This window comes from Nerophis ophidion, unplaced genomic scaffold (assembly GCF_033978795.1).
Source record: "Nerophis ophidion isolate RoL-2023_Sa unplaced genomic scaffold, RoL_Noph_v1.0 HiC_scaffold_415, whole genome shotgun sequence".
In the NCBI taxonomy this organism is placed as follows: Eukaryota; Metazoa; Chordata; class Actinopteri; order Syngnathiformes; family Syngnathidae; genus Nerophis; species Nerophis ophidion.
In genome coordinates this window covers 1-12,569 of record NW_026907331.1, presented here as the reverse complement: position 1 = coordinate 12,569, position 12,569 = coordinate 1, and the positions used below count along the sequence as shown (strand labels likewise).

The 12,569-nt window shown below is 37.4% G+C and overlaps 1 protein-coding gene across 1 annotated transcript in view; it reads right to left on the bottom strand.

Moving 5' to 3' along the window:
- Nucleotides 1-10,506, bottom strand: part of LOC133548120 (FK506-binding protein 15-like) — a gene marked incomplete at its 5' end in the record, with an annotated part of 28,214 nt that extends 17,708 nt beyond the window's left edge. Inside the window, 3 exons of the mRNA XM_061893495.1 lie at nt 2,456-2,605; nt 8,507-8,605; nt 10,432-10,506. Coding sequence (XP_061749479.1) covers nt 2,456-2,605; nt 8,507-8,605; nt 10,432-10,506 — 324 coding nt within the window. The remainder of the gene's footprint in view (nt 1-2,455; nt 2,606-8,506; nt 8,606-10,431) is intronic.
- Nucleotides 10,507-12,569: the final 2,063 nt, after the last annotated feature.

The following is a 12,569-nucleotide window of genomic DNA, read 5'->3' as shown; positions in this document are numbered from 1 at the left end:
CTGCACATTGTTTAACATCTATTGTGTTGGTTATTTCTCTGTTATTTCCATTAACTGCATCCATGTTGAAATGTTGGCTCTGTATCTGTATTGGTTCTCCGCAAGTTTTCCACTTTTGTTTATCCATCCATCTTCTTCTGCTTATCCGAGGTCGGGTCGCGGGGGCAGCAGCCTAAGCAGGGAAGCCCAGACTTCCATCTCCCCAGCCACTTCGTCTAGCTCTTCCCGGGGGATCCCGAGGCGTTCCCAGGCCAGCCGGAAGACATAGTCTTCCCAATGTGTCCTGGGTCTTCCCCGTGGCCTCCTACCGGTTGGACGTGCCCTAAACACCTCCCTCGGGAGGTGTTCGGGTGGCATCCTGACCAGATCCCCGAACAACCTCATCTGGCTCCTCTCGATGTGGAGGAGCAGCGGCTTTACTTTGAGTTCCTCCCGGATGACAGTGCTTCTCACCCTATCTCTAAGGGAGAACCCCGCCACACGGCGGAGGAAACTCATTTCGGCCGCTTGTACCCGTGATCTTATCCTTTCGGTCATGACCCAAAGCTCATGACCATAGGTGAGGATGGGAACGTAGATCGACCAGTAAATTGAGAGCTTTGCCTTCCGGCTCAGCTCCTTCTTCACCACAACGGATCGGTACAACGTCCGCATTACTGAAGACGCCGCACCGACCCGCCTGTCGATCTCACGATCCACTCTTCCCCCACTCGTGAACAAGACTCCTAGGTACTTGAACTCCTCCACTTGGGGCAGGGTCTCCTCCCCAACCCGGGGATGGCACTCCACCCTTTTCCGAGAGAGAACCATGGACTCGGATTTGGAGTTGCTGATTCTCATTCCGGTCGCTTCACACTCGGCTGCGAACCGATCCAGTGAGAGCTGAAGATCCCGGCCAGATGAAGTCAACAGGACCACATCGTCTGCAAAAAGCAGAGACCTAATCCCGCGGTTACCAAACCGGAACCCCTCAACGCCTTGACTGCGCCTAGAAATTCTGTCCATAAAAGTTATGAACAGAATCGGTGACAAAGGGCAGCCTTGGCGGAGTCCAACCCTCAGTGGAAATGTGTCCGACTTACTGCCAGCAATGCGGACCAAGCTCTGACACTGATCGTATAGGGATCGGACTGCCACAATAAGACAGTCCGGTACCCTATACTCTCTGAGCACTCCCCACAGGAATTCCCGAGGGACACGGTCGAATGCCTTCTCCAAGTCCACAAAGCACATGTAGACTGGTTGGGCAAACTCCCATGCACCCTCAAGAACCCTGCCGAGAGTATAGAGCTGGTCCACAGTTCCACGACCAGGACGAAAACCACACTGTTCCTCCTGAATCCGAGGTTCGACTATCCGGCGTAGCCTCCTCTCCAGTACACCTGAATAAACCTTACCGGGAAGGCTGAGGAGTGTGATCCCATGATAGTTGGAACACACCCTCCGGTCCGGTCACTTTTGTTTATTAATTTGTGTAATATAGTATTAAATAGGTTTTCAGTGATTCTAGAAAATTGTGGCAGCAAAGAAACAGGTGTGTCGTTTGTAAACTGGTGTTTGTCCCATGTCCAATAGATTAGTACACCATTGGGCACCACAAAACGCATCTTCCCGTAAGCAAACAGAAGTGTCTCTAACCAACCTCACCCCGACTCGGCCTCCAGCGGCCCCCCCAGGTCAATTGAGTCTGAGACCCATAGTGGAAACTATTTCGTGGTACTCACAGCTAAAAATCCGCAAAAAACAAATACCGTATTTTTCGGACTATAAGTCGCAGTTTTTTTCATAGTTTGGCCGGGGGTGCGACTTATACTCAGGAGCGACTTGTGTGTGAAATTATTAACACATTACCGTAAAATATCAAATAATATTATTTAGCTCATTCACGTAAGAGACTAGACAAATAAGATTTCATCGAATTTAGCGATTAGGAGTGACAGATTGTTTGGTAAACGTATACGTAAACACATGTTCTATATGTTATAGTTATTTGAATGACTCTTACCAGAATATGTTACGTTAACATACCAGGCACCTTCTCAGTTAGTTATTTATGTGTCATATAACGTACACTTATTCAGCCTGTTGTTCACTATTCTTTATTTATTTTAAATTGCCTTTCAAATGTCTATTCTCGGTGTTGGGTTTTATCAAATAAATTTCCCTCCAAAATGTGCCTAATACTCCAGTGCAACTTATATATGTTTTTTCCCTTCTTTATTATGCATTTTCGGCAGGTGCGACTCATACTCCGGAGCGATTTCACATTCCGAAAAATATGGTATTCCAGTCCCATGTTGATAGTATTAAAAAACTAAAAAGGATAAAAGGTACAGAAAAAAACTTGTATCTATCTGTGATTAATCGCGATTAATTACAAAAGTATAGACAATGCGATTAATGGTTCGACAGGCCTAATTACAAATACTGTACGTCTAATGGTATGACAAGTAACCTGTCCAATGGTGTGGTTTTGCAGGATCCATTCTTTGTAGGACACCTCCACAGAGTCTCCGTGTTCCACTGCTTGGCCTTCCCCAAGTCTCAGGTCCTGAGACACGACGCCGTCTAAACTGTTGCAGCTGTTTGCCTTCGCCAAACACACCTAAAACAGGGAAAGACAAGGACATCCATCATAGTGACTGCTAGACCTGCGCCATGTGTCGATTCTGTCGATCAATTCGATTCTATTTGAATTTATCCATCGATTCATTCTATTTTGTGGTCGCTAATGACTCAAGTATCAGTAGTGTGAAAAAACAAGTTGCCTCTATATTTAACTATTATCATATATATTTGATTTATGACACCAAAAGAAGTCCAAAGTTTGCGAGTAAATAGATATGATTAAAATAGAACCAATCTCACAGAGATTCCCCGAGTCATTTTGAGAGATATTGAGGAAGCCAGTAACGTGATCCGTTATGTAGAGGAACCACAGATCCCTTGCCCATCAACAACAATGCTAATCAAGCAGACTTTGTGAGAGACAACAACGATTACTTTGGGAAAATTTATGATCTAGAACCTTATATTTTTTATCATGAACACGTTTTAGAAGCTAAGTGCTGAACGAATGTAGCTTTATTGTGACATTATAGCATCACTATCATTTTTAGGGGCTAAACACACAAACTAACTGTAATAAACCAAACATTTACTGAAATATTTCCACTCTCGCTGGGATGTCGACCGATGGGACGCTCGCATAATTTCGTTTGGATGAAGAATTAATCACAATCCTCAAGGATTAAAAAAAAGTTCCTGCAACTAGCGTCTTTCTGGCCATCTCGGGGGATGTGAATGTGGACCAGCTTGTCGGTCCATGGCCACATTTGTGTACTAGCAGGTGAGAGATGCATGATATATAATCTAGAATTAACTTTTAGCAAGTTTGAGACCAAGCAGAAGCAGCCGCCCGCTCAGTGTGTCAACAATAGCAGCGTACGCTAGCATTAGCTCACTGCTATCAATGCACCGCTAAAATAGTCAGTCTACATTAACGCTTATAATAACAATATTTGGTTCATTTTCAGGTCACGACATGTAAATGGAGTATTGTTGGTACTTTCTGGATGTTTTTAGAGCGTTTAAGGAGAGGACCTTCCATCTGTTGACTCAATTGTTAAATATTTATTTACCATTTAGAATGCATAAAAAATTAAAACATATGTGTTCTTGTTGTACTCAAGGATTGTGAATGATAAACAGCACTTCTCTTTATAATGTTTGCATATTTCCAGTATGACTGCTCTAATAATATGGTCAGGGTGCAGAAGTGTTACTACACTGACATAGAATCTATGGAAACTACTGAAGGTGTTCAAAGCGGAATATTCAAAATGGCATTTTATGGCATTTCATTATGTGTACAGTATTTTCATATACTTTGCGGATCGTAAATACAAACCCCGTTTCCATGAGTTGGGAAGATGTGTTAGATGTAAATATAAATGGAATACAATGATTTGCAAATCCTTTTCAACCCATATTCAATTGAATGCACTACAAAGACAAAATATTTGATGTTCAAACTCTTTTTTTTTTGCAAATAATTAACTTAGAATTTCATGGCTGCAACACGTGCCAAAGTAGTTGGGAAAGGGCATGTTCACCAATGTGTTACATCACCTTTTCTTTTAACAACACTCAATAAACGTTTGGTAACTGAGGAAACTAATTGTTGAAGCTTTGAAAGTGGAATTATTTCCCATTCTTGTTTTATGTAGAGCTTCAGTCGTTCAACAGTCCGGGGTCTCCGCTGTCCTATTTTACGCCACACATTTTCGATAGGAGACAGGTCTGGAATGCAGGCGGGCCAGGAAAGTACCCACACTCTTTTTTTTACAAAGCCATGCTGTTGTAAACCGTGCTGAATGGGGCTTGGCATTGTCTTGCTGAAATAAGCAGGGGCGTCCATGAAAAAGATGGCGCTTAGATGGCAACATATGTTGTTCCAAAACCTGTATCTACCTTTCAGCATTAGTGGTCCCTTCACAGATGTGTAAGTTACCCATGCCTTGGGCACTAATGCACCCCCATACCATCACAGATGCTGGCTTTTGAACTTTGCGTTGATAACAGTCTGGATGGTTCGCTTCCCGTTTGGTCTGGATGACGCAATGTCGAATATTTCCAAAAATAATTTGAAATGTGGACTCGTTAGACCACAGAACACTTTTCTACTTTGCATCAATCACTCCATCTTAGATAATCTCGGGCCCAGAGAAGTCAGCGGCGTTTCTGGATGTTGTTGATAATTGGCTTTCGCTTTGCATAGTAGAGCTTTAACTTGCACTTACAGATGTAGCGACCGACTGTATTTAGTGACAGTGGTTTTCTGAAGTGTTCCTGAGCCAATGTGGTGATATCCTTTAGAAATTGATGTCGGTTTTTGATACAGTGCCATCTGAGGGATCGTAGGTCACGGTCATTCAATGTTGGTTTCTGGCCATGCCGCTTCCGTGGAGTGATTTCTCCAGATTCTCTGAACCTTTTGATGATATTATGGACCATAGATGTTGAAATCCCTAAATTTCTTGCAATTGCACTTTGAGAAACATTGTTCTTAAACGGTTTGACTATTTGCTACCACAGTTGTGGACAAAGGGGTGTACCTCGCCCCATCCTTTCTTGTGAAAGACTGAGCATTTTTTGGGAAGCTGTTTTTATACCCAATCATGGAACCCACCTGTTTCCAATTAGGCTGCACACCTGTGGGATGTTCCAAATAAGTGTTTGATGAGCATTCCTCAACTTTATCAGTATTTATTGCCACATTTCCCAACTTATTTGTCACGTGTTGCTGGCATCAAATTCTAAAGTTAATGATTATTTGCAAAAAAAAAATGTTTATCAGCTTGAACATCAAATATGTTGTCTTTGTAGTATATTTAACTGAATATGGGTTGAAAAGGATTCGCAAATCCTTGTATTCCGTTTACATTTATATCTAACACAGTTTCCCAACTCATATGGAAACAGGGTTTTTACAATTGGATATGTTTTTAATGCAGGGGTCGGGAACCTTTTTGACTGAAAGAGCCAAGAAGCCAAATATTTTAGAATGTATTTATTTAAGAGCCATATAATATTTTTTTAACACTGAACACAACTAAAAGCGTGCATTTTTAAGTAAGACCAACATTTCTAGAGTATAATAGGTCTCTTATTCTTTGTAATAACACTATTATTCTGAAGCTAAATGTAGAGGGGGCGTGGCCTGCGGGCCTGCAGCGAAGTGGGGTGTTGCCAGGATCGACCTTGAAATCAGCGACAGGTGTGTGGATGGCCCACATGGGCCTTGTTATCAAATCATCTGTCGCTCTGTTATAAGCAGCAGCCAGGAGGAGAGATGGGGTTGGGGCTGGGGCTGGAGCCAGAGCGCGAGCGAGAACGAAAGAGAAATGACAATTGCTGGAAAGCAACTGAGAGACTAATTGAAAACTAAAACAATATTGTAACCCTGAAACAGGCTCTCATGTCGGTGCTTGGTGGTCTGAAGAACCCCCAGGAGGGAAAGCGCCACATTAACCAATAATAAATAAATAACTTCTTACCTTTAACGCAACTTCTTGAACAGGTGCGGTAGAAAATGGATGAATGGATTAAAAATGCATGAGAATTTTTTATATTTTGAACGTTATTTTTAACACTGTGATTACAAGTGGAATTATTCATTACTTATCGTGTTAAGCAATGTCAGCTCAGATTTATCCGAGAGCCAGATGCAGTCATCAAAAGAGCAACATCGGGCTTGCGAGCCATAGAATAGAATAGAATAGAATGAACTTTATTGTCATTATATTTGCATACAACATAGGTTCCCTACCCCTGTTTTAATGGATACAATGAAACACAATTAAGCATATCAAGTCAAATTGTTTTTACACTCTATTGTTACTTTAAACAAATAAAAGATGTGTTTTCTCTCTTGCTCGGACGTACTTTTTGCTCCTACAAGTATGCAAAGAGTTTCCCCACCCCCTGGTTTCCTGAACAGAGAGGCATACAACCAAAAGCAACGTTATTCTACTAAGAACGGCGAGAAGTTTGTTGGCAGGAAAGTAATAATATGGTCAAGGAACATGTGACAACCTTGAGTTGAATGCACAAGCAAGTTATTGCGGCATGTAAAACACGCAGCCCAGCAGGGGAGATGACACTCTTTCGCTGCAAGTAACAAGCTCCCGGTAAAAAAGTATGTTTACATACACTTGTACAGAACATAATGTAATGGCCGTCTTTAGTTTCCAATAATTTCTACAACTCTTATTTTTTTGTGATATAGTGATTGGAGCACATTAAACATTCATGAAGTTTGGTTATTTTATGAATTTATTATGGGTCTACTGACAATGTGAGCCAATCTGCTGGGTCAAAAGTATACATACAGCAATGTTAATATTTGGTTGCATGTCCCTTGGCAGGTTTTACTCCGATAAGTCGCTTTTGGTAGCCATCCACAAGCTTTTGGTAAGCTTCCGGTTGAATTTTTGACCACAAAATTCAGCATTGTCGACATGTTTAAGTCAAGGCTTTGGGAAGGCCATTCTAAAACCTTAATTCTAGCCAGATTTAGCCAGTCCTTTACCACTTTGGATGTGTATTTTGGGTCATTGTCCTGTTAGAACACCCAATTGCGCTCAAAACCCAACATCCGGGCTGATGATTTTAGGTTGTCCTGAAGAATTTGGAGGTAATCCTCCTTTTTCATTGTCCCATGTACTCTCTGTAAAGCACCAGTTTCATTTGCAGCAAAAGAGGCCCAGAGCATAATAATACTACCACCATGCTTGACGGTAAGAATGGTGTTCCTGGGATTGAAGGCCTCACCTTTTCTCCTCCAAACATATTTCTGGGTACTGTGGGCAAACAGTTCCATTTTTGTTTCATCTGACATCACATGGCCAAAGATAAGACTTTCTGGAGGAAAGTTCTGGGGTCAGGACAATGACCCCAAAACACAAGTCAAAAGTGGTAAACGAATGACTAAATCAGGCTAGAATTAAAGTTTTAGAATGGCCTACCGAAAGTCCTGACTTAAACATGTGGACAATGCTGAAGAAACAAGTTCATGTCAGAAAACCCATACATTTTGCTGAACTGCACCAATTTTGTCAATAGGGGTGGTCAAAACTTCAACCAGAAGCTTGCCAAAAGCTCATGGATGGCTACCAAAAGCGCCTTATTGCAGTGAAACTTGCCAAGGGACATGAAAACAAATATTAACATTGCTGTATGTATACTTTTGACCCAGCAGTTTTGGTCACATTTTCAGTAGACCCATAATAAATTCATAAAAGAACCAAACTTCATGAATGTATTTTGTGACCAACAAGTATGTGCTCCAATCACTCTATCACAAAAAAATAAGAGTTGTAGAAATGATTGGAAACTCAAGACAACCATGACATAATGTTCTTTACAAGTGTATGTAAACTTTTGATCGGGACTGTGTGTGTGTGTGTATATATATATATATATATATATATATATATATATATATATATATATATATATATATATATATATATATATATATATATATATATACATATATATATATACATATATATATATACATATATATATATACATACATATATACATATATATACACATCCTGACTGAACACAAGTACATTTTGTGTCCTTTACTACATGTAGCTTTTTTCTCTTTTTAATGATCATCTATTTATTATTATTTATTGTGTTGTTTTCTATGTTATTAATATCACTATTATTCTCTCAATCTTGCCTTTTTATTCACCTATTAATGTATTATTTACATTTTATTTTTACATATGTTTCAAAGTATGCCTGTTACATGTCTCAAGTTTTGTGTATCGTAAAATGCGCTCATGTGTGCTTATATTGCTTGAGGTTTTTTTCTTGGACTCAAACTGAGCCTCCCTAAAAGGATGTGCTTCCGTGTGAATCAGACGAGTAAAAGACCAAGAAAAAAAACAGTACATGATGCGTTTCAGACTTGGTGTGTGACGTACCTCTCGACAGAAGTCTGAAGAAGATTCCTCCGACTCAAACATCAGGGACCAGTTCTGCCGCTGGTCGTCATAAAACGTGCAGTAGTTGTTGGACTGCACCTACAGTGGAAAAGTGAACATAAGATGTTTGAGCTCCTAGTTGTTGTCACGTAGATCAGAGGTTTGTGCCTTTAAATACACATTGAATGGATCCAACACACATTAAAATACAATCAGGAGTACAACTACTTGAATGTCCGAGTCTTGCTCAATACCAAGGTGCTTTTAAGACCCGTTGATTAGAAAAGGAGTTGAGCGGTGATGATATCGATCACACGTTGCAGGCTAAAGTTCCATCCCGAATCAATAGTACAAGATCGATGAGTGGATCTTCCACTACATCTTTACTACATTTACAATGTATTAACCTTGCCTGCCCTATTTTACCTTGTTTTCACTTCTAATTGACTTCTAGTGAAATTTTTCTACCTTCTATTTGCCTTTTACAAAACGCAAAACCAGTGAAGTTGGCACCTAGATAAAAAAAAGAATACAATGATTTGCAAATCATTTTCATCTTATATTCCATTGACTAGACTGCAAAGACAAGATATTTAATGTTCAAACTGGTAAACATATTTTTTTTCGCAAATAATCATTAACTTGGTATTTAATGGCAACAACACATTGCAAAAAGTTGGCACAGGGGCCTTTTTACCACTGTGTTGCATGGCCTTTCCTTTTAACAACACTCAGTAAACGTTTGGGAACTGAGGAGACACATTTTTGAAGAGGAATTCTATCCCATTCTTGTTTGATGTACAGCTTAAGTTGTTCAACAGTCCGGGGTCTCCGTTGTGGTATTTGACGCTTTATAATGCGCCACATATTTTCAATGGGAGACAGGTCTGGACAACAGGCAGGGCAGTCTAGTACCCGCACTCTTTTACTACGAAGCCACACTGTTGTAACATGTGCAGAATGTGGCTTGGCATGGTTTTGCTGAAATAAGCAGGGGCGTCCATGATAACATTGCTTGGATGGCAATAAATGTTGCTCCAAAACCTGTATGTTTTTGCATTTCAGCATTAATGATGGCTTCACAGATGTGTAAGTTACCCATACAGTTGGCACCAATACACCCCCCCTACCATCACAGATGCTGGATTTTGAACTTTGCGTCTGGAACAGTCCAGATGCTCTTTGGCCCGGAGGACACGACATCCACAGTTTCCAAAAACAATTTGAAATGTGGACTTGCCAGACCAAAGAACACTTTTCCACAGTCCCTCTTAGATGACCACACAGCAAAGAGTTTCTGGGTGTTGTTGATAAAGGGCTTTGACTTGGCATAGTAGAGTTTTAACTTGCACTTACAGATGTAGCCACAAACTGTAGTCACTGACAGTGATTTTCTGAAGTGTTCCTGGCGATATCCTTTACACGCTGATGTAGCTTTTTGATGCAGTGAGGGATCAAAGTTCAAGGGCATTGCCGCTTACGTGCAGTGATTTCTCCAGATTCTCTGAAACTTTTGATGATATTATGGACCGTAGATGGTGAAATCCCTAAATTCCTTGCAATAGCTTGTTGAGAAATATTGTTCTTAATCTGTTGGACAAATTGCTCACGCATTTGTTGACAAAGTGGTGACCCTCGCCCCATCCTTGTTTGTGAAAGACTGAGAATTTCATGGAAGCTGCTTTTATACCCTATCATGGCACCCACTTGTTCCCAATTAGCCTTTTCACCTGTGGGATGTTCCAAATAAATTTGATGTGCATTCCTCAATCTCATTCCTCTCATTCTTTTTTGCCACTAGTACCAGCTTTTTTGAAAAATGTTGCAGGCATCAAATGACAAGTGAGCTGATATTTGCAAAAAATAACAAAGTTTAGCAGTTTGAGTATCTGTCTGATGTTTGGATTACAATTTAAAGGTCTCACCGTAAAGACGAAGCCAACGTGGATCTTGGCAGCAGCAACTTGTTTCTGCTGGCTGACGTATAGAAGCAGCTTGTACTGGCCACACAAAGACAGACAATGTTACAGTAAGATTCTTATTGTCACTATCAACTATATCAATATTAGTATTATTAATATCACTATCAATATCGTGATGTCAATAATAATATTTTTATATCAACATTAATATCATTATTTGAGTATTAGTATTATTAATATCAGTATCAATATGTCAATAACAGTATTTTTTATATCAGTATCAATATCAGTATGCTTATTAATATCAGTATCAATATCATTATATCAACATTAATATTATTAATATCAGTAGCTATATCAATATTTGTATTACTAATATCAGTATCAATATCATTACATCAACATCCATCCATCCATCCATTTTCTACCGCGTATTCCCTTTGGGGTCGTGGGGGGCGCTGGTGCCTATCTCAGCTACAATCGGGCGGAAGGCGGCGTACACCCTGGAAAAGTCGCCACCTCATTGTAGGGCCAACACAGATAGACAGACAACATTCACACTCACATTCACACACTAGGGCCAATTTAGTGTTGCCAATTAACCTATCCCCAGGTGCTAGAACTATTAATATCAGCATCAATATTTGTATTACTAATATCAGTATCAATATGATTATATCAACATTAGTAGTATTAATATCAGTATCAATATTATTATTATTATCCGTATCAATATCAATATTAGCATTGCCTTTTAATATCAGTATCAATATCAATATATCAAGATTAATATCATTAATATCAGTATAGATATAAATATATCAATGTTAATATCATTAATATCAGTATAGATATGAATATCAATATATCAATAGTAGTATTATTATTAATATCAATATGTGAATATTAGTATTGTTATTATATCAATACTAGTGTTCTTATTAATATCATCCAAATATCAATATTATTATTATTATTATTATTAATATCAACACATCGATACTAGTATTGTTATTAATATGAATGAATCAATATTAGTATTCCTATTAATATGAATAAATCAATATCAGTATTCATATTTATACCAATTAATCAATATTAGTATTCTTATTAATATCAATACATCAATATTAGTATTCATAATAATATCAATAAATCAATATTAGTATTATTATTATTATTATAAATAAATAAATATTTGTATTCCTATTAATATCAATAACTCAATATTAGTATACCTATTAATCTAATATCAATTTATCAATATTAGTATTCTTTATATTAACAATAAAACAATATTATAATCCTTTTAATATCAATACATCAATATTATTATCACTATTTATATCAATAAATCAATATTAATATTAATATTAACATTAAATACATATTATTATTGTTATTATTATTACCAATAAATAAATATTAATACTATTCATAAAAATAAATAAATATTAGTATTCTTCCTATTATTGTCAATAAATCAATATTAGTATTCCTAATCATATAAATTAAATTTTAATTTTCCTGAGGGAACTCTCCTGAAGGAATCAATAAAGTACTATCTATCTAATCTATCTTTCTAATCAATATTAGTAATCCTTGTATTATCAATAAATCAATCTTAATATTCCTATTAATATCGACAAATCAATATTAGTATTTCTATTATCAATAAATAAATATTATTATTAGCATTACTATAATTATCAATACATTCATATTAATATTACTGTTAATATAAATAAATCAATATTAGTATTCCTATTCATATCAATAAAGCAATATTAGTATTCTTCTTATTATATCAATAAATCAATATTAGTATTCCTATTCATATCAATAAATCAATATTAGTATTCTTATTATTATCAATAAATCAATAATAGTATTTGTAATATCAATTAATCAATATTAGTGTTCTTTCCATTGTTATCAATAAATCAATCTTAATATTCCTATTAATATCGATAAATCAATATGAGTATTCCTAGTATTAATAAATCAATATTATCATTATTATCAATCAATTAATATTAGTATTCCTATTAATATCAATAAATCAACATTAGTATTCTTCTTATTATTATCAATAAATAAATATTAGTATTCCTATTATTAATAATATCAATAAATCAACA